The sequence below is a fragment of the Dermochelys coriacea genome, chromosome 6 (genome assembly GCF_009764565.3).
Source record: "Dermochelys coriacea isolate rDerCor1 chromosome 6, rDerCor1.pri.v4, whole genome shotgun sequence".
NCBI lineage: Eukaryota > Metazoa > Chordata > Testudines > Dermochelyidae > Dermochelys > Dermochelys coriacea.
Window position 1 is genome coordinate 110,146,644 of NC_050073.1, and position 23,593 is coordinate 110,170,236.

Consider the following 23,593-nt stretch of genomic DNA (forward strand, 5'->3'; position numbering starts at 1 on the left):
TAATGAAGTCAATGGAATTTAAGCTCCTAAGTCACTTAGGGCATGTCTATACTGCAGTTAAAAACCTGTAGCTGGTCTGTCTCAGCTGACTTGCACTTGGGCTATGGGGCGGTAAAACTGCAGTGTAGACGTTCTGACTTGGGCTGGAGCCTGAGTTCTGGGACCCCACAAGGGGGCATGCTGACTCAGGATGGTGCAAACACTATTTGAAATGAATCCTAAGCTTTAAAATACATTATTTCACTAATTAATTTATCGTGCATGCCTCGTTCTAATTTTTTTTCCTTTCCAAGAATCAGTGCACTCTCCTTTGAATCCCACCTGTCGTTCGTTGATATAAATCTCTCTCTAAGAGCAAAGAGTAAAATCATTTCACTAACTAGGCACCTGCAGGCTAAATTTTCAAAGCGACCTTTTGGGCACTGCAACTTTTGTGTGCTGAACTGGAGACCTCTTGGGGGGGACTGATGTTCAGCAAGTATAGAGCATCTGCTGTCTGAAAATCAGGCCCCATTAAGGCCTCTCAAGTTGGGGACTCAAAAAATTGAAGTGTCCAAAATCACTAGGCAGGTTTGGAAGTTTAGGCCTGTGGATTTTGAAAAGGGTAAAAGCTGGTGGGTATATATCTGCATTGTTATCCATTATCTGTATAGGGCCACATGCTATAATAGCTTCAAAAAAGGTGTGATAAATCCACTTTCATTATATGCATACTAGACATAAAATATCTCATTCAGCAATAGAGCTGTATTAAATGAATAGCTGTTAAGAGATGCGACCTACTGTAAGACTAGAAAGGTGGTGCAAAAAAAGGTTATCCAGTCAACAGATTCTACTGAGTCATCATAAATCTCTGGTTTCAGAGTAGCAGCCGTGTTAGTCTGTATTCGCAAAAAGAAAAGGCGTACTTGTGGCACCTTAGAGAAATTTGTTAGTCTCTAAGGTGCCACAAGTACTCCTTTTCTTTTTATCATAAATCTCTGTTATCTGTTGCCTTGAAATTCCATGAAGTATCATGTTAACTGTGCACATTTCACTTTTAGCTTTAGATTAAGAAGTGTCTGCCCAGAAAATCCAGTAGTTCATAAATCTTTGCTTCTTCTGTAATAATTTGCAACTTAAATGTATGATTCTCCTGCTAGCCACAAAACACTGTTGCGTAAATTCCAGTGCTATAGAACTCCATGAAGAAATTTCTGTGAAATTCAATGGGGACCAGGCTTTGGCCCTATAGTTTTAATTTGTAGTAACAAAAGGTCTACATGGAATTTATGGATTGCCTTCTGGAAGATTCTTTCTTGGAGTCAAGTTTCCTAAATCAGTCTATAAAAATGTTTTTAGTGAATTGCTATGGGGAAAAGCATCAACCACTTAACAAACCCCACTACCCAAACTCTGTAAGTGTCCGATCCTTAGACTTCAATGGGAATAGCGGGTGCCCAGAACCTGCCAAGATGCACTTAGCACTTTTGAAAATTGGGCCTGCAATGAAACTCCATGCAGCACTTCTGGTGTGAAGTGACTGACTGGAAAGGAGTTGCTTGACATCTGAAGAATTTTGCCACTCCCACTTTGATGAGAGAAGCTCAGTTTGGATTTTTCAGAGTGTGACAAAGCTGAGGTATCAGAGTAGCAGTCGTGTTAGTCTGTATTCGCAAAAAGAAAAGGAGTACTTGTGGCACCTTAGAGACTAACAAATTTATTTGAGCATAAGCTTTTGTGAGCTACAGCTCACTTCATCGGATGCAAACCTGAGGTATTTACTGTAAGTGTGGACGCACTATGATTTCTGTGTAGCAGATAGTTCTAAAACTTGATCTGTGGTGGCCTAGAACTTAACATTTGGTGGCATCCCAGGGAGTATTTAATTGCATTTGTGCTGCATTACAAGGCTGTCTCCTTGTCCTGAATTTATTTTAGTTAATTAGTTTGTAAATGTCAGAGTAGTATTTCAAATGACAGAAACATCCTATATTATCATACATGAAGCAATTAACTCTTCTAACAAATATTTATTGTGGTGTCTTCTTTAATTAAGCCTTTTATACTCTTGGAAATACAGCGTGTTCTCCCCAAAAGAACACTTTTCCAGCTCTGTGGTTGTGTATTTTTGCAGACTGTCATGGACATCACAACTAACTTAATGAAACTTGGCAATGGAAGAGTTAATAGGCCAATGTATCAGGATACTTACATGACACTGTTTCAGAATACAGATTTCTATGATATTTTGGCCAAAAAACCAACCAAACAAAACTCCAAACAAATCAAAACCTCCCCCAAACACCACTGATTTGGGACATTACACTGAAAATTATTAATCCCCAGGCACTCTTGTTCTTTGCAGAGATACCATTTGCAGGAGACAGAAATGTAACATACTTGTGCCATTGAGACGGATGATGTTGGAAAAACAGCAGAGCAGAGGCTTTAGGTTTTTTATTTAAAAAATTGATGTTTTTACTTGTTTCTCATGGCTGCTCATATGGAAGCAAGTTACAAATACGACTGTTTGTTTGTTTAGCTCATTTTAAACAGATAGGTCTCGTAGTTGATGTGCCACTGAGAAATAATTCCTGACAGTTATAACTGAACCAGATAAACAGTTCTGCCAGCCGCAAAATAACACAGTAAAACAAAAGGGTTCTGCTTATCGTTTTCCATTTCTTCATGCTTGTCAAACTGTTTAACTGTGCATTACCCAGAAGAAAGGGTCTTCGTATTACTCTGCTTGTCTGCTGTGGTCATGGTTTTAACCTTCTCCACTGCAGGGTCCTTTATGGCATGCTTGTCCACCTTCATTACTTTTTCCTTGCTGTTGCTATGTTTTAAGCACAGGCTGTCATACATTTAATCTATGTTCATATGTATACATCCGCATATGTATCTTTAAAATTTTTCTTCAGGCAGAAACGGCAACAGAGGGTGGACGGGAAGGTCCTAACGTTCACGTCGCCTCAGGGCAGAACAACTGTGACCAAACTGGAACAGGTGGCTCACTGACCTCGCAGAGTTTGGTTGCTCCTGCTGGGGCCTGTGCTGGTACTTCAGCTGCGGCTTCATTCTTCATAAGGTAGTGTTCACCTTTACAATTTACATAATTGCTAATGGATGTTCCATGGTTATAAATTGAAGGTTCCACTATGAATAACAAAAAGAAAAGGAGTACTTGTGGCACCTTAGAGACTAACAAATTTATTAGAGCATAAGCTTTCGTGAGCTACAGCTCACTTCATCGGATGCATTTGGTGGAAAAAACAGAGGAGAGATTTATATACACACACACAGAGAACATGAAACAATGGGTTTATCATACACACTGTAAGGAGAGTGATCACTTAAGATAAGCCATCACCAGGGGGGGAAAGGAGGAAAACCTTTCATGGTGACAAGCAAGGTAGGCTAATTCCAGCAGTTAACAAGAATATCAGAGGAACAGTGGGGGGTGGGGTGGGAGGGAGAAATACCATGGGGAAATAGAAAAGGAGTACTTGTGGCACCTTAGAGACTAACAAATTTATTAGAGCATAAGCTTTCGTGAGCTACAGCTCACTTAAATAGTTTTACTTCGTGTAATGACTCATCCATTCCCAGTCTCTATTCAAGCCTAAGTTAATTGTATCCAGTTTGCAAATTAATTCCAATTCAGCAGTCTCTCATTGGAGTCTGTTTTTGAAGCTTTTTTGTTGAAGGATAGCCACTCTTAGGTCTGTGATCGAGTGACCAGAGAGATTGAAGTGTTCTCTAACTGGTTTTTGAATGTTATAATACTTGACGTCTGATTTGTGTCCATTCATTCTTTTACGTAGAGACTGTCCAGTTTGGCCAATGTACATTGAATAACAGTTCATGTTAGTGTGTGGTGGCAATTGCTGAGAAGGGAGGTAACCATCCTCTCCGGACACTGGTCTTGCACCATTGCTGAGGTCATGTTTTTATTTCTGGAGACCTAATGGGTATAGTTACATATAACAAATCCACCACATGATAGGCTTCCTTTGAGCAGGGGTTTTGCTGCTTTGTACTGGCAGAACTGAGAAGAGAAGCTTGAACATCATCTACCTCTATTATAATTTGTTCAGTCATCAATGTTATGTGTGCACACAATTGACATACATTTTCAGAAACTCCTCAAAAGAAGTACTAAAACTTTGTGGATTATTAATGAGACTGAAGCCAAGGCTGTCCCTCTTTATGCCAATCCAGCTTTTGTATGAGTACATGAAGAACTCAGTTGTGTTATCCAAAATGCTGACATGTACCATAGTATAACTTGTAAAACCAGACATTGTTCTTGTTCATGCATGTCCAGTAGCTGATCTAAGAATTATTTTGGGATAGTTCTCTGGCCTGTGCCATACAGGGAGTCAAACTAGATGATCATATTGGTCCCTTCTGGCCTTACACACTACATATCTACAAGATGATATGTGTGTGTATAACCAAAGGAGCAAACCCTTCATTCCACATGTGAATATTGCTTATGAAAACTTTGCTCATAGTGGTACCATATTAACATGCATCCATATTTGAGCTATTTTTTCTTCCCATCTACCCCAAAGGGTAAGTCTAAATTTTGACATTTGGAATTATTTGGGAAAAATGAAAAACACTTTTTATTTAGGTTGTTGTACAGTAACACAGGGTTTCTCAAACTTCATTGCACCACGACCCCCTTCTGACAACGAAAATTACCACATTACCCTGGAAAGGGGGATTGAAGAATGGCAGAGGGGCCGAACGGGGTCCAAACCTGAAGCTTGAGGGCTTCAGCCCTGGGACGGGGGGGGGCTGTAACCTGAGCCTTGCTGCCCATGGCTGAAGCCAAAGCCTGAGCCCTGCCACCTAGGGCTGAAGCCCTCGGGCTTCAGCTTCATCCCTGGACGGCAGGGCTCAGACTTTGGCTTCAGCCCCGGGCCCCAGCATGTCTAACGCCAGCCCTGGTGACCCCATTAAAACAGGGTTGTGACCCACTTTAGGGTCCCGACCCACAGTTTGAGAACTGCTGCAGTAACATAACATATGCCTGTAAATAGCATTCCCCTCCCCCGTAAATGGTAACAAAAATAGGCTCTCAGGCTAAAAGCTTGAATTTCAAGGTATAGCCTGTAATAAAATTGTTAGGACCAACTGGCAGAGTTTTCACAGTAGGGGTTCATTATGAAAATGATTACTGAACTATATTGGTGAAAATGCTGGTGCTATAATTGCTAATGTTGGTTAAATGGAAAACTGTTGAGCAGATAGTAAGTTCAAAAAACAAACAAACCCAAAACAAACTTTCAGGGACTCCTTTGTGCTTTTCAATTTCTTTTCTATACAAAATTCAATTTGTAACATTCTGTTGGGAAAGTTCAGTGTGTTTAAATGTTCAAGTTTTCAAATAGTATTAAGAAATTTTCATGCTGGGAAAACTCGCTAATATAATGCACACAGAACATCCTTTCTTTTCTCCTTTCGATATCTTTTTGCCAGATTTTCTGATGTATTTGAGTTTAAATGAAGCCTTTGCTTCTTCCAGGCCAACTTCTTGTGACGTTACGCCTCAGATTCTTCATAGAAATATATCGCTATGATAGGAAAAAGGAATAACTAAGATATGTTTTATGGAAGATGGGTCATGTGAGATATCATTGGAAAAGTCATGATTTTCTGAATGTGATGATCCTATTTGTATGCATATATCACTCCACCCGCAATTCAGTGGTGGAATGGGCGGGCTCAGTGGGACCCCAGTACATCATGTGGCATTCCGGAGTAGGCGAGCAACTCGTCACACTTCTCTTCTTCCATGATCCTATTTAAAGACAAATACTAGTCTGAATTTGTGTCCTGTTATGACTACAGATAACATACTGCTCTACACACAAAATAACTATATTCGAGGGTAATTCACACCCTTCGTTGTGCAAATTCTGTGTGTGGGCACTCTTACTTTGATTTAGTTCAAGTTGTTTTGGATTTATTTCAGTGCAAGTTTGTATGTACACAATCTTATGCAAGTACAATGTGATAACTTCACTGCAAACTCCAGAAGACAGAGAAGTAGGACTTGATGGAGAAAATTTTTTTTACTCAGTCTCGGATATCTGAAATCATGGGGGGGGGGGGGAGGCAACTGTCCAGATAAATTCCCTTCTCTTTAAGAATGTTGTTTTGGTTTGTTTTTTTTTAACCCTGGTTTCTTCTTTAATGATTTTTATTGGCATGATGCAAAATATGTTGAAGTCAATGGAAAAACTCCCATTGACCTCACTGGGTTTTGGATCAAGCTCTAAATGCTTTCTATGAATCCATCTTTGTTTCCACTGAATCAAAATGTTACCAATTTAGCACTTAAATTCTGGCTAAAACATTTGAAAATCCATTAGTTATGCTGCTTGTTCCCTATCATTATTCCTTGGGAGAATGTCTTTTGTTCAATTGTTAACTAAATAACAGACCGAGTTTAAATTTTTTTGCAGAATTTTCTTTTTTAATGACTTTTTTTTATCAAAAATGAAACTTCTTGAAAAATGATCAGTTATCAAAATTTGCAATGAAGTTTTATTGAAATTATTTTAGGATTTTTTCATATACAAAAACTTTTCATTCTCTTACTGAAAACCAGGTTTTCAGCAAACAAAAATGTTTAAAAACAACTTGAAATATAATTTTAATAAAAATTTAGGTTAAAATATTTCAGAAAATTTCCCCAAAATGGAAAATAGGTTAATTTCTAACGCTGTGAATCAGAAACAACTTCAGAAGCAGTTAAAGCAGGTAGTGCTGCCCAGGGCCACCCCTTCCTTCCAGCATTCCTTGGTCCCAGAACTGGGTAAGGAGATCCCCCTTTTGGGGGCTAGGACTCATGCAGAACCAACCTCAAATCCCCCAGCCATGTAATATTTAGGAAATAAAGCCAGACAGAGATTGAAGCTGACCTGAGCACCTGCTTAATCAGGGACTACTGGCTATTGATGTCATTGGAGTATTTTTTTATACTTTTGGTCAGACACCTGGTGCTGATGGGCTGTTTGCTCTAATCGCCACCCGCCTCCTCCCTCAATCTTTTTGCCTCATTCTATTCTTGCCTTTCATACCCTCCAGTTTCCTCCCCTTCCTCTTCTTCCCTGCCGTATTCCCTTCACTCCCTTCCTTTTATGTCCCCTCTTCCTTCTGTTGTCTTTGTGTTTAGCTAATCCCCCTCACAACTAAACACCATTCTCCCCTCAATAAAACAGAGAGGAATAATGGCACCAATATGTTGTTTGCTGCCATCGCATTGTTCGCTCTGCTTGTATGTTCTACTTCTTTTGCCTATCTTGTCTGTCTTGCCTATTTAGATTGTAAGCATCTTAGGGCAGGGACTGTCTACTACCCTGTGTTTGTATGGTGCCTCATGCAATTGGGCCCTGTTCATGGTTGGTTCCTAGAAATGACTGTAATAAATATGATTATTAATAATAATTTGTGGGTTTGTGCAAAATCATTTTCCTTCTTTTTGACCAGCTCTCCTGGCAGTTGGAATTCTTCACTCAAGTCTTTCTTGTTTAGTTTTGGGAAAAAGACCTATTCTATTAGTCATAGAAATAAAGTAGATCAATAAAAGTATGCCTATAAGCTAAATTTTAGCATATTGCAGATGTAGTTTAAATTGCTTTGAAATACAATAAATCCCAAATAATGAGTCTACCTTTACCGAGGTGAGTAGTATCATTCCCTTATTGGGATTTCTCACATGAACAAATATTTCCAGGATCAGGCTCAGTATTATTGTTCTTAGGGAAACAACATTTATCTCAGTCAGGAAGGCCAGCTAGAGGTATGCAGGCATGTTTGGGCAGCCTCTGGTTGGTTCATGGATTTACAGCCCGCTCCAACCTTCTGGAATCTCTGGTGACATTAAAATCTGCATCTTTACTGAGTGTTGCTCTCTCCCCTTTTCATTATTGTATGCTTTACCATGCCTGGGGAGAGGGGAGAGTCATCTATACTGTGTTTTTTTGCTTATGTTTGTTCCTTACTCCAAATTGTAACCCTATATTTGTAAGTTCACAATTAGTTGCTCTGAAGATAGTGAACAGGAGAACATGGCTTCAGGTGGGGGAAAATAATTAGGTTCTGCAGCAAAATATTTTTCTGGGTATACAATATATGCATGATTCCAAATAAAGATAATTTAAATAGCCCTTGTATCAGAATGCATTTCTTTGGTTAATAAATATGCAATCTGAATCTGCATATTGAGTAAAGAGCTCTTTTTCATTTTACCTGCTTGCTCAACTTCTTCAAGCTTAATTATGTGTTTTGCTTTTGTATTTATTTTGACATTTTATTCATCAGCTTGAAATACAAAAATCTCTGAAGTGGAGGTGCTGAGTATCCAAAATCAAAACCAAATATTAAAAAACGTGGATGCAAGTGTGTTCGCAGAATAAAGTCAGTTTTAATATTCCCTCATCCCTTGCTGTATTACAAGAAAAACATTTTGACCAATATTGGACTCTTGTCACATTCAGACCTGAAGAAGAGGCTCTGTGTAAGCTCGAAAGCTTCTCTCTTGAATCTGGTCCAAAAAAAGATACTACCTCCCCCACCTTGTCTTTCTAATATAAGCAAACTGTCAGAACCTGCAGTCTGTAATCAATGGGAGTGTTACCTAAGTAAGGACTACAAGGTTTGGCAGAAATAACAGATTTCCAGCAAGAAACTGGCAGTGTAAGAAGGCTTTCCTTTAATAAAACAAAATAAAAAGGAGAGATACAGAGCCAACTTCTGTTCTCACTTCAGAGAAGAGGCTCCTAGTATAAGAGGAGTATAATTGTGTCCATATTGATCAGATTTAAGAAAAGTACAGTGGAACAGATCTGAAGTCTAGTATTTGTAGAACTGTCAGGGAATGAAGTCTGCCTAGCTTTAGCAGTCTGACCATTTATAATCATTGCCTGGCTGGCTGTTTTTTTTTCTAAAGAAAGCGATATGAAAAGTTTTGTTCTTACTGAATGAAACTCTTTATAGTTACAGTACTACTAAGTGGGCCCAGTCCTGTTGACACTGTTTCTTATGGGGGTACCATATAAGGCTGTTATAAGATGTAAAACTTTTGTTGACTGAACACCTCAGGGAGAGGGAGCACCATAAGTAATTTCCAAGAGCAGGAAGGAGAAAGGGAGAGAGAAGAGGTTAGGAATTAGAGTGCACTGCGGGAGAGGTTAATTGCCTAGTTACCAAAACGGAAAACACCACTCCCCTGAGAGAGAAAAATCAAGCCCCCTAAAAACTGAAGCAATCACCATTAATCTGTGACTTCAGCCTGTTTGTGACTTGTGACAGTTGTGGTGATTTCTGTGTTCCTCGATAGGAATTCTACTTCAATGAAGCCATCTGTGGCTGGCCCTGACACAGAAAGACAAGACTGAAGTAAGATTTGAGCAGTGGCAGGATGTTTGTTTAAGAATCAGTGGGATTTAAACCCTTAGTGTAAGAGGCTGGATCACATGATGGGAGAGGAACAACAATATATTAAAGTAATCCTTCCTAAATCTTTATCGTAGTAGATTTTTGGAATAGCCCATCTTCTTTTCTTCCTCCCAAATTAGCTTATGAGAGATGTTATTTCTTGCATACTATATGTCTCTTAAACTGCTAAGAGCTTTTGCAAGGTAATTGTGTATGTGCCAATTAATCACAGTTGCATTTTCAAAATGACTTCCATCAAAAGTAGGATAATTAACTATAGTTGCAGCGTCTTAATACCCATGCTTCCATTTTTGTTTTATCAAATATCTTTTTAATTACTATGTTTACTTGGATTATTGAATCACTCCATTTTGATATAGGGTAAAATTCTAGGCTCCTAAATAATTTATGCACTTTTTGAGAGTTTTGCCTATAGGGCCCAATTCACCAATATATTCTAATTTTATTCTGGGGTAACTCCATTTAAGTTAATAAAAATGGAGTAAGACAGCATTGAATAGACTCATTATTTTTCTGTTGCCTGCCTACTCTTGAGTGTGCAAGAAAACTCTCTATTTATATGCATAGTGTTTTTTGCTATTTACCAGGAAAAATTCTATTCATCAGTCCATTTGCTTATCAAGGTCACAAAATATCCAGACAGTGAATAGTATTATTTAGAAACTTAGTAGGTTTTTTGTAGATTCAGGATACTCAATCATATTTTAATTCATGTGAGTAGTGGATTGAAGAATCTGATTATTCACTAATGAGCAGTAATGGTACATATAAATGAAGGGTCACTATCCTATTACAGGCACCTGATGGTTCACTGATAACCATTTGGTCGTTAGATTGACCATAAAATACAGTCAATAATTGAGGTTACTCATAGAGCAGACACCTTATCAGCTTTAGGGATGGTGGGACAGCTTGTCAGTACTCAGTATACTGATTGTGCTGTGACTGAGCATATGATTAGGGTATTGAAGCAGTGTGTATCTAATGAAACTTCAGGAAAGGCATAGCAATATTACCACAACCACTAAATGACTAATGTGTTATTGTTCCAAGCCTCAGATGCTTCAATTAGTTCCAATAAACTGTATCTTGAATATTTATTTTAATGTGATCTAGTGTAGCGGTAGGCTCAGGACTTCAAAAATTGTGTGTACAGGCTTTACACTAGTCCAAATTTGGAATGTTTGGGGGATAGATACAATGTTATGAAATCTGTATGGCTTTGAATGAAAATCTAATGGAAGGAATAAAGGCTATCATGCTGGTTCCACATTTTGCTGTTTATTTTTGCATTTTTATATTTAAAATACTTTCTGAAAAAATCAGGCACCACCTATTGCATAAGATAAAGCTATCTGTGGCAAAATTTTATAGCCCTATATTCTGCTCTTAGATTCATCCATGCAGCTCCCATAGACTTGCATGTGTGGATCTGAAGTCAGAATTTTTTCCTTAGTATATTTTGCCATATGAACAGTCAAAATGTTCTAATTCATGAAGCCTTCTAGGGAGACTTCATACTGTATCACACTGCTTTATACTATCTATGAGAAATCAGACCTAAGACCCATTTTTTTTTACTATTATATTTTTTCCATGACAATACCTTAACTTTCATAAATTATTTAATACAGCGAAGGATGCAAACTGCCTTTTGTCTTTCTGAACTGCTATTCAAACTTCTGTGATGTGACCTTGGAAAGTAACCATAGAAATGTGTTAAAAGTGTTAACCTAAAATCTGTAGTTCACTATGACAGTGATGCAAATTCCGTGAAAGAAGATTATGATGTATTAAGAATATTAGTGGTAGATATTACCTGTAACCTATTAAACCTGATTATTCCATGACTATCCGTACTTTCAGAATTTAATGGAGGGGAAAAAAGCACAAAAATCTAACATTTTTAAAGTTGCTATATTAAAAAACTGTAGCTAAATCATTCTAATTTGTCAATCTAACTTGCCGTCCTATTAAATACAGGCATTATTTTTCTACTGAGTTCATAATACAGTTCACAAGTTCTCTATATTTAATAGCTGTAAACTTTTACTCTCTACCTGGCTGGGGTTGACTGGCATCATAGCTTTGTGCATAGTTGGTATAATTTAAATCTTCTTGACAGATAAAGTGGATAACTGGGTTAAGAGTTATGTAGTTCACTAGAAGGTAAAGGGAATTTTTGACTCATCAGATACTGAATTAGACCTTTTAGTGCTGGCTTGCTGGGTGAAGACTAGTTTGTAAGTCTGAAACAGAAGTCTAGGGTAGTCCTTGATATTGCTAAGAATAACAGGAATGGAAGACCAGCTGAATGAGGGGGAGAATGAAACTAAGTCACTTATTATTAATTTCCTCATTAAGCACAATCCACACCCAAGAAATCCTAAGCTTTCTCTTGGTATGATAGAAAAAAAAATAAAATTAGCTAGAAAAGCCCAGTACCAGCACATCCCAATTAGAGCTACCCTACAGATAAATATATCCCTATCCCCATGTATATTTCATCTTCAGATTGCTATTAAATGGCAATAATGAGCTAGGTACGGGGCCATTCCTGGGGAGCAGTGACTGACTGACTAGTATTAATGGTCCTTGATTACTACTTGGAACATTAACCCTTTCTCTTTAATCCCCCTGCAATGGCCCGGTCTCTATTGTTGCTGTTTTTAATTATTGTTTGGAAGGACATCTTCTTCCTTAAGTTTAATAAACCACGACATTTACACCTGCACTGGAAACTGTAGCACATACACCAATTTGGCTGTGTGTGTGTATTTTCAGCCACATCCCTGTGGTGTTTAGCACAGTGTTATGCCGTCATGGAGAAGTGACAATAGGAAGAGCAGGGACTATAGAATTGTACGATATCTTGTAACATTTTAGGGCAATTTATGAGTTCCTATTTGCAGTGGCAGCATATTACTGTCTATAAATAAGAGCAATAATGGATGTGTTAGTTGCATCCTGTTTCATGTTAACACAAGGGGGATTCTGTGACAAATCTGAACTAGAAAGTCATGTTTGAATCAAGCAGACTTTGCTCTTTAAGGCAGAAATGACTCTCAGAACACAAGACCAAAGAGGGAGGGAAAATCAGAAGCACATTACTGATAATATTACTAATATAGCACCATACATTAACACAGTAAGCCAGGTTTCCTGCCATGAAGAGCTTGCAGTCTGAGTTTAACAAGGCAAACAAAGACAATACACAGAGCAATAGTTCAGGAAAGGGAGAGTGTAGAGGAGTTGCAGCAGTCAGGGGAAGAGGTAAGGTAGATTCCAAGGCATCAACAGACTGAAGCTGAGACAAAGAGAGCAGCAGAAAAGTCAGAGAGGTTAATAGACTAGAGATAAGAAAAGGACAGTGATTAGACAGGGGTGGGGGAGAGCAAATGGTGATCAGAGGGGGGGCTTTAGAGAGACGAGAAAGAGAACAATCAAGAGAGTGACTGTCATGGAGAATGGGGGAATCAGTGCTCAGCTGCAGATCAGGGTTAACAAGAGGCATATAGAGCCAGGGGGATTAGAAGGGTCATCAGCATAGAAAATGAAGTCAGTGAGGATGAGGGAAGGGGATCATGGCAAGAGCCAGGGAGAGAGCGTGTCAGGCATCCAAATCAGGGAAATAGGAAGGAAGAGAAGTTAGGATGGAGATAGGGGAGAGGGGTAGCTAGCCAGAAAGCATGGACCGCAAACAAGAAGAAGTGGGATGGGAAGGAGGGAGAGGCTGGAAATGGGAAAATGGAGAGAAAGAGGAGGCCAGTGCAGCAAGAGAAGGAGGGGGCACTCAAAGAAAGGGAAACAGCAGAAACTACGTTGGAGGGAAAGAGCCAGGTTTTGGTGAGGTGAAGTAGGTGGAGGTCAAGAAACCATGGAGGAGGTGACCAGATTCTCCAAACAAAAAAAATGGGGCACCTTTCACACTGGGGCTGGGTGAGAGAAGGGGGGCATATGGATGGAAACAGGCCCCACTTCTGGTGGTGATGCAGGTGCCACCTATCTGTCCCTCATTTTTTGGTGAATGTGGGGGGTGGCCCCTCAGTGTCTCTAGCCTGGAAACATTGCGATGTCTGTGCCCCTGGGTGACATGACTGGGTGGGCGGGGGGAATGGTTTCCCAGACTCTCCTGCATGCCCCCAACTGGGAGGGAAGAGTCAGAGGGAGTTGCTAATTATAAAATGAGACACTTAGATGTCCTGTTGTAAGGCTCCAAATTTCTGGGATTGACTGTTTACCAGTCCTGTCCTGGGTTGGGGGTGGGAGGGAAGAAATGAGACATTGGTCACTTTAATCATTCATAGGGATGGAGTAGGGACTCCAAAGGGAGCAGGAGGCAGAAAGGGAAAGGGCAGAGGAAGAAGAAGAACCAGGCTGGTAAATATTAGAGTCATTATACCTGGTAGAATGCTTTAAAAACCATTTGCAAAGTGTACAGCTCACCCATCCAGGTTGGATAAATACCTTCGAATTCGATCGCAGCACACTTGCTAGTAGCTCCTAGTAACAATAAATGTCCTGTTTCTTTTTATTCAGTTTTGTGATACAATAAATACAGAATTAGTACTCAACAAAACACATCCAGTCTCTACAGCTGTCCAGTTACCTTATAGATCCTTGTACCTTAAGGCTAATCCCTCAGGAGATGAGGGCTGTCTCTCATCAGCTACTAAACACAGAGCAGCCCTCACTAAACAAAAATGAGATTCTGGAGTGCAGGGTGCAGGCTCCGGGGCTTGCTGAGCTGGTTCAGCCTAACGCCTATTACCTATAGGAGCTGTTGCTGGCATTGGTGCTGGGTATACATTTTAAACCACTTGTGACGTGTGGGAGAGCTAGATAAAATCAGCTGAAACCAAATATCTCATAAATTTGTGGAAGGGGAAAATCTAGTATCAGAACTCCACGAATTTGACCTTCCAGAGAATGACAGAACAGGCCAGAACAGGGTGGGTGTAGTGGAGTCAGTGGAAGGAATTAGAAGTGTTGCAGAGAGGGTGGCGCTTATGGCTTTTTAATTGGGCAGAGCCTGATATATTCATGAGGAATCTTGAGTCCTATCCTGTGGATATTTGCCTTTATTCGCTTTCTGTTCCCTTAACACTAGATTTATTTATCTAAGTATATTTCCCTTTCCCTCTGTTCCTATATTTCTCCCCTTCCTAACTTCTTTCTTTTTCCCTTTTTTTCCTGCATTTTTGGTCTTTCCAATCTGCCTTTGCTTTTTTTTATTGTGTTGTTTTTTTAACTCCCAAACTTCAGCCCTCGTTTTGTTTCCTGTATTTAGGTTTCCCCACTCTTGGCTCAGCAGCAGCGGCAGCTGCACTGATGATTTTGCTTCAGTAGGGATGAAGCATTCCATAGTAAAATGATAATCGTGACTTTCCAGCAGGGCTGTAATTTGACAGTTTGCACCTGTTTCTTTTAACTTTATTGGTGACTTTTTACATTCTTGTACGCAATATATATTTTAACTAATGTAATGCTTCGTTATAACTGACAGACTCGACAGTCATAATGATAAAAGCTGCCTGCTGCTTACTAGAATATTTGATTCTCATTGTTGAGTTGTAGAATGCATTACTGGATAGCTTATCATGTACACTATGCAATCTTCAAGGCAGACTTTTAAGTAATGTGGATTGTATTCTAGAATGCTTTGCCCCTGTTAATGTTTTCAAAAAGGATGCAGTGTATTTTTTCAAATATCTTTATTCACAACATAGTTGATAGATGTCACATATAAGTGACAATGTAACCGTACCCAAAAGGAATTCTCCAGCGGTATCATTTCAGTTCTGTTTACTTGATATGCGAGCTGTTCGTCCTATAGAATTATCTTAACTTCAGTGGGAATTCTGTACCAGGAACATCCCTGAATTTTTGGGCCCTACAGCTCTTGCCTGTGTTTATCTAAAGCTGTGAGGAAGTCTAAGACAAACTCATTGGAGGGAAACAACAAAATGAAAGTTCTTGTGAAAGCAACTTGAGTAGCATTAAATCAACCCAGTTTCAATGCTATTAATGAATCTAGCTACCAGAGATTGTCCAAGTCCCAAAATGTTTTTGTAATGTAGAACATGCAGTGTCTCTTTAGAAGATTTTCCTTGTGAAAGGAATTGGTGAGTTCTTTTGCAGTAGTAGTCCATACTGCAGAAGCAAATAAATCTCTTTAATTGGTTAAGTGCTTTTTCAGTGGGAAAGTTATCTGTCTTTGCTGAAATTTGAACCTAGGATCCTTGGATCCAAAAAGCTTCAATGCCTCTCAGCCATAATAATAAAGATACACACTTCTCAGGCCTATATATAATCACACGAAGGGAAGGCTATTGCATTTCTCTGCTAAGTAATATTTTAAATTTGAGTGATACAATTTCAGTCCATTACATGTCCAAGAAGATCCGTTTTAGAACTACTTTGAATTAAGTAAATCACAGCAATTTCATATCCTAAGAAGGATCCAAGTCCCTTGTCCATTTAAAAATAGTTCATTGTGTGGGCCGGGAGCTCCTGCCTTTCTGTGATTTCCATTGAATCATTTAATGCTGTCGGAGCCTATTAAACCTGATCAAACTAGGGATAACAAATGTTCCCCTAAGTAAGTTGTTTTGCTTGGCAGTATAGATAGTGTCAATGACCTGACTAAACTTTGCTCATGCTAGGAAGGGCCCATCATTGTGTTCTCAGATGTGAAGTAATCATGGATCTGGTACAACTAATGGAGAAGAGAAATACAAAGGGTTTAAGGATAAATATCACTGGGTTTTGTATGTTAAAATAGGCTCTGCATTAATACATGTTGACTTGTATCCATACTATGGGTGACTTAGGATCATGGAAACACTGGATCAGACTGGTCCATCAAGTCCATTTTCCTAACTGACAGTGGCCAGTAGCAGATGCTTCAGATGCACCCATCTTAGCCGTATCTTACTCTTCACCTCCTATCACTTCCCCTGCAACAAATCCTCTGCTCCTCTCCCTGGTCAGGGTGAGTCAACATCAGCCAGTCAGAATGCCTTTGCCCTATACACCTGATGTGTGTTTGATAAATATCATAGAACACAATACACTATAACAAGTAATTTATTGCCTGAAAAGTCATTTTAGTATTGGCTCTTTTTTTGTTTGTTTACTACAACTGGTATTGCAGGGCAAAATGCTAAGTGCTCTGTATATATAATTACTTTAATAATGAATGGTTAGTTAATACAGTTGTTTCTGTTTCATTACTTTCAAGCTTTAAAATGGCTTTATTGCTTTTCCTGATTGAATAAAAATGAAGCTAAAGTTCTATTTTCTGAACCATACCATCTGTGCAGGAGGCTACATTTAAAGGCTGGGAAATAAAGTCCAACTTTTTGTCTAGGAAGAATGCTGGGATTGGATTGATGTAGTTCTGCCTGCCTTAGCTTGGTTTGTTTATGAAATAGGGAGATATGAAAACATTGTTGGCTTTGAGGTAGCTAAATTTTCTATATGTAGTTATGTGCTCTACACAAGTTACGAATTGACATATATTTTTATATTCGATGTTGACAGTTTTGCTTACATAAAGACTAACCTACACAGGTTTCAACAGTTTGTCATATGGAGCAGTAGTAAATAGTGAGTATAGAAGTACTGCCATGTGTACATCTGTGCTTATTTCATTTTACAGCATTTGTGAGCAGAGCTACACTAGGTAGAAGCAGGGCATAGTTACTGGCTGCTACCATGGAGTATAAATTAGACAGCCAGTTTCTCAGTCTTGGCTCTGGCTGTGGAGGCAATGCACAGCAGCCAGAAAGCTGCCTTGAGGATTCTACATGAGGAGACTCTTGGGTAGCATAGAACCAGCGTCACAACAGCCTAAGTGGGCTGTTTTGACCCTAGCTGGAAGCAAGGGAGCAGAAAAATTGCTTGGATCCTACACTCAGTGCAGTTGAGTATCTGGCCCATAATTTTTGATGTGGAAAAAGTATAGATCCTAAGAATAATACTGTGATGATTCCTTAGGTCACAATTATCAATGAGAATTTTGCTGTTCACTTCACTGTGAGCAGAATTGGGCCTTTACTGTGTTAACTTAGTTGATTTCTCTGCCATTCTGATTTTAGTAGATGATAGCCCCAGCTCCAAGTGAGAGAGCTAAATTTAAACTTGGAAGGCAGGGTTATCCTACCTCATGGAGCAATTGTAAGAGGCAGGGCAGGAACTTAACCTTAAACTGACATCTTATAAATCTCTATCAAACTGCATTAAAGGCAGCCCTTATAAAAAAGCCACTCTTTGATGCCTTACATTGTGATCCAAATACAGAATTGTCCCCTGAGCAAGGTGACCCATGGAAATAGCTGGCACTAATGACTTGTTCATGGCTTGACTGACTGGCTAAATAAACAAATGTTTGGTAGCCATGCCTGCCGGAAGATTCTAATATGAGAAAAGTGATTATTGCCCGTGATTGACTGTGTAAACAAGCAGTCATATTAAGCATGTTTTAGTGGGCAGAGCATAAAACCATAATCCAGGAACTGTGTATCCCTATGTACCAGTGACTCATTGTTCATCTGTAGACCACATTGCTCTTAGATTAAGCCTTCTATATGAACTCTAGTTCACAGCAAGCTAGGGTGTAAATCTATGACACAATCTTGCCACACACTAAGGGTATGTTTACAATGCCGCTATAACCTCTCTGCTGGCCCTTGCAAGCTGACTTGGGCTTGGGCTAAGGGGCTGTGTAATTGCAGTGTAGACATTCAGGCTTGGCTGGAGCCTAGGCTGTAGGCCCTGTGAGGTGGGAGGGTCTCAGAGTTCAGGCTGCAGCCTGGGTCTGAACATCTACTCTGCAATTAAACAGCCACTTAGCTTGAGCGTGAGTCAGTTGGCATGGGCCAGTCGTGGGTTTTTAATTGCAGCGTAGAGATACTATAAATAGGGTTGCCAGGCAACTAGTTTTCAACCGGAATGCCCAGTCGAAAAGGGACTCTGGTGGCTCCGGTCAGCACCGCTGACTGGGCAGTTAAAAGTCCGGTTGGCTGCCTGTATTGGGGCAGGCAGGGTGCCTGCCTGGCTCCGTGCAATTCCAGGGAAGCTGCCAGCATCTCCCTCTGGCTCTTAGGAATAGGGGCAGCCATGGGGGCTTCACACGCTGCCCCGCTCTGAGTGTCGGCTCCGCAGCTTCCAGTGGCTGGGAGCTGCGGGGGTGGTACCTGCAGGCTGGGGCAGTGCATGGAACCACCTGGCCGCACCTCCACCGCGCCAGAGAGACATGCCACTGCTTCCCGGGAGCTGCCTGAGGTAAGTGCTGGCTGCAGCCTGTACATCCAACTCCCACGCGCGCCCCAACTGCTTGCCCCAACACTAAGCCCCCTCCCGCACCTGAACTCCCTCCTAGGGCCCATACCCCCTCCCACACCCTAACCTTCTGACCCACCCCAGAGGCCCCTCCCTGCACTTTGTACCCCTCATTTCTGGCCCCACTTCAGAGCCCACACCCCCAGCCCAGAGCCCATACTCTCTCCACACCCCAACCTCCTATCCCAGCCTGGAGCTCCCTCCCACACTCCGAAGCTCTTGATCCCAATCCCCAACCCGGAACCTCCTCCTGCACCCCAGGTCCTTCATCTCCGGCCCACCCCAGAGCCCGCACCTCCAGCCCCATGAAAGTGAGCAAGGGTGGGGGAGAGCTAGCGATGGATTGAGAGGGGATGGAGTGAGCGGGAGCAGGGCCTCGGAGAAGTGGTGGGGCAGGGCAAGGGTGTTCGGTTTTCTGCAGATAGAGAGTTGGCAATCCTAATGGTAAGTGTCCATGTGACCCTGCTGTCATACGCTAAAAGTTCCATAGTGTGCTTTGATCTGCCTTGCTTTGAGCTAGGAGTAGATCAAAGTGCACTAAGGAACTCTTACTACATGGCAACGGTTCACTTTGTGCACAGCAGCCTAGTGCAGGTATATTTACACCCCAGCTTGCTGTGAACTAAGTGTTTGTAGAGACAAACCTACTGAATACTTGTCAGGATTAACTCATGAATGTTCATACTGTACTTTGAATATGTAAAATGCTATATAAGTGCTAAGTAGTGAGCATTATCATTATTATTAAGCTAAGATCATTTGGATTCAGGCCCCCCAGCTAGAGGGAATTGGGATGGAGTAGCGAGTACAAGCCCTAATGCTTGTATGATTGCTAATGGCCAGCTGGCTGGAATGCACGGTCTCATTAGGGGAGCAATATCCTAGGGGTAAAACGCAGAGGTCCATTGAAATAAATACAGCTCTGCTGATTTTTTTTCTCCATCTGAGAATTTGGCTCAGAGATTGTGGAAAAAATCAATTGTTCATGGAAAGGATGAGAAAAGAGGTTGGGAGGACAGGAAGAGCAAGATCCTGAAGCTTTTTTTGGAGGATCCAAGTCTAATTGAGCTCTAACATGCAGTATCCCTTAATCTTAATATATCTCATTTATCCTTAATCTAGTCTTGTGTAGACACAGCCTGCTGTCAGCCAAGAAATGAACTGAATATAGAAATCTATGCTACTTAAGGGGTCATTGTGGACAGTTCTCTGAAAACATCCACTCAATGTGCAATGCCAGTCAAAAAAGCTAACAATGTTAGGAACCATTAGGAAAGGGATAGATAGTATGACAATATATATCATAAGGCCACTATATAAATCCATGAAAAGAAAAGGAGTACTTGTGGCACCTTAGAGACTAACAAATTTATTTAAGCATAAGCTTTCATGAGCTACAGCTCACTTCATTGGATGCAGCGAGCTGTAGCTCACGAAAGCTTATGCTCAAATAACTGCTGCACAAACCATGTGGAGTTTCCAACCCCAGGGCACATCTCCAAATTCGCACACTCACAACACAGTCCCTTATGAGGGAATGTCTCCATATCACAATCTTTCATAAACATGTCTCTACATCTTAGAGAAAAAATAATTAACTCTTATATACATATATAAAAGCAGTTAACTATCTAATAACACATACATTAAATTCTCAACCCATCTAGTACATTTCTACAAATCCAATGTGTCAACTACCTAGAGAGGAGAGGTTACCAGCATATCTTTCTGGAGTGAGTATTTACCACTCACTTTCCTCAAATACCTCTTCTCCAGGCAGGTTAGCAAATCTCTGAGTCTTTCAGGATGTTTAATTTCCCGCTCTGATCCTCTCAGTATCTGTCTTTCATTAGAGTCTGAGTTGTTCTCTTATTCCTTGACAGTTTCTCCTTTGTGTGTTGATGATAAAGGATCAGTCATATGGGAAATGCCAGACTCCACATCAGCTGTCAATGTGTTGGATCTTTCTGGGATTACTTGTAGATCCCTTTGATTACGTCGAAATGTCTTCCCACTTCCCCCTCCTTCCCCCCCCCCCCCGGTCTACATAAAACCTTGGATGCAGCTGTTCTTTAATGGTACTCCTTTGGCCCCAAGTATTAGAGGTGTGAGTCCTCAGGCACACGCTATCACCTGTGTTAAGAGATGGGATATCACACGCCCTTTTGTCAAAATAATATTTCTGCTTCCACTTCTGATTTTCTTTCATCTTCTGTATGGTTTCATTGTTATGAGATTTCAGCAAGTTCTCAGTAATTGGTAAATTAGATCTGATCCTTCTTCCCATTAACAGCTGAGGTGGGGAAAAGCCATTCTCCAGAGGTGTACTTCCGTAAATCAATAAAGCTTTATACAAACCATACCCACTGTCAAAAGTTTTTTGCATAAGATTCTTTACTGTCTGTAGACCTTTCCACAAGTCCATTTGATTGTGGGTAATTTGGACTCAATGTTTTGTGATAAAAATCCCAATCTATGGCAAATTGCCTAAAATCTGCACTGGAAAATTGTGTCCCATTATCGCTAAAGACTTTATCTGGAATTCCCTGTCTGGAGAAGATTCCCTTCATGCCAACGATCACTGACTTACTGTTCGTACTGTGCAGTGTGCATGATTCTTCCTCTTCTGCACCCGATACCATTCATTTTTCTTCCCTAGCAGTTTTCTCAAAGCTGCTGCTTTGTGGATAGATTAGGTATGAATTTCCTGAGGTAATTAACCATTCCCAGGAACCGTTGGACAACTTTCTTTGACTGGGGATGTGGCATCATTTCAATGGCTGAAATCTTCATCTTATCAGGTTTTACATCTTTGTTGGAAATAATGTCCACAACAAAAGTCAATGCTGTAACCCCTAAAACACATTTCTCTCTATTTAGTTTGAGGTTTGCAGCTCTAGTTGCATCCAGGACTTTCCAAAGTATACGATCATGCTCCTCTTTCGTTGAGCCCCAGACGATGATGTCATTAATATGTCCATAAATCATATGTCTGGTTTTGTGGTACACTTCTGGTGCTGAAGCTATACCAAAGGGTAAGTGTGGGAATCTGTATCTTACAAATGTGCATAATTTTGAACTTTCTTCAGTTAATTGTAGCTGCCAAAGTGTGGGGGCGCATCCAATGTATTGAAAAACTGAGCATTTGAAAATTGAGCCATAATCTCTTCTCTGCTTGGTAGTTTGGCATGTTCCCTTTTTATAGCCTTGTTGAAGTCTTGGGGATCTAAGCATATATGTAGCTGGCTGTTACCTTCTTCCACAGTGACAAGGGAGCTCTCCCATTCTGTTGGCTCCTCAATTTTTTGTATTACTTGCATTGCTTCCATGCTTGCAAGCTCAGCCTTGAGTTTATCATGAAGTGCGAATGGCACCTTTCTATATGGATAGATAACTGAAGGCACCTGCCAGATAGTATGTTCACCTTGCAAGCAACCCAAAACTTGAAACAGATAATGATATTCCTGAAAAGAGTGCCTCATAGCAAAGTTCAGTATGATCTTGTAGTGAGAGCACGCATTTTACCAGATTGCGTTTCTCACATGCGTCCAGGCCTAAATTTGGTGTCACCCCTTTGGCACTACAATGAAAGGGAGCCTATACATGGTATCTTTATGGTTGGTGCTAACGACACACCTTCCCTTCGCTGGCATATTTGTTCCAGAATAACCAGTTACTTCTATTTCTGTTGGTCCCATTTTTGGTGTTGTTTTCAGTCAGAATATTAACCTGAGCTCCTGTGTCCAATTTCAGTAGAATAATTGTTCCATTCACTGTTACAGGCATATCCAGTTCCTCTTGTCAGGCTTGCTAGATCCCCGTAAGTCTATGAAAAACTCCTCAACCAGATTGTCTTTACTGAATACACTTGATTTTTCTGCATTTGGGATCTGCAGCCTTTTGCATAATGGTTATTTTCCCCACATTTATGACAGTTTCCCAAAGCCAACACACTGTTTGGGGTCAGGCTATGATCCACACCTTCCACATGACCATCTGTACCCGGTCTTCCCCCAGCAGTGGTTTTCATAGCGAGTGGTTCCACTCTTTGGTTTGACCTATTCTGGCTATATTCTTTTGTAGTTAGTACACTGATAACCCCTTCTGGTGAATTCAGCTCTTTGGCTTGTGCTTTCACAGTTTCTGCTGCCCTGCATATTTGGGGAGCTTTTTCTAAAGTTAAGTCTTCTTCACGGAGCAGTCTCTAATGTGCCACAAGTATTCCTTTTCTTTTTTCTCTTAACATGTTGTCTTTAATGCCACAAATGATTCTATCTCTGACCAGAGACTCTGCCAGCTCACTAAAATCACAAATTTTATGGAGTTTCCTTAGTTCTGTGACACATTGCTCTGTGGTGTCATAAGTTTTTTGCATGCAATTAAAAAATGTATGTCTCAAAGGTTTCATTCCTTTTTGGCATTCTCAAATTTAGTCAGCATTTTACTTAACTTCATGCTTTCATCTTCTTCAAACTGAAAGTTGTAAATATCCAGTGCTTCCTCCCCAAGAACATGCAAAAAGATTGATGTTTTCACTATATCATTTTTCTCCTCTGCCTCATGACTGCTAAATACAATTCAAATCTCTGAATTTTTCCAGTTCTCTGCAATGTTGCTTGACAATTGCAGACTGGAAGGAGATTGCAACACATCCATTTTTGGCTTTTTCCCCTTCGTAAACTAGCCAAGCTATTGCGCTCCCAAATACATGCAAAAATCTCTGTGCCTGGTGCTCCATGTGCTTCTCTGGCACCTCCCTTTGTCTCTGCTTTCAGTTGCAAACACA

At 40.4% G+C, this 23,593-nt stretch overlaps 1 protein-coding gene across 3 annotated transcripts in view; it reads left to right on the forward strand.

Annotated features, from left to right (window-relative positions):
* Positions 1-23,593, forward strand: part of KIF26A (kinesin family member 26A) — a 134,804-nt gene that overhangs the window by 67,028 nt on the left and 44,183 nt on the right. For all 3 annotated transcript variants that reach the window (XM_043516716.1, XM_038407528.2, XM_038407530.2), the window contains one exon: positions 2,907-3,073. In XM_043516716.1, the coding sequence (XP_043372651.1) occupies positions 2,907-3,073 (167 nt within the window). The remainder of the gene's footprint in view (positions 1-2,906; positions 3,074-23,593) is intronic.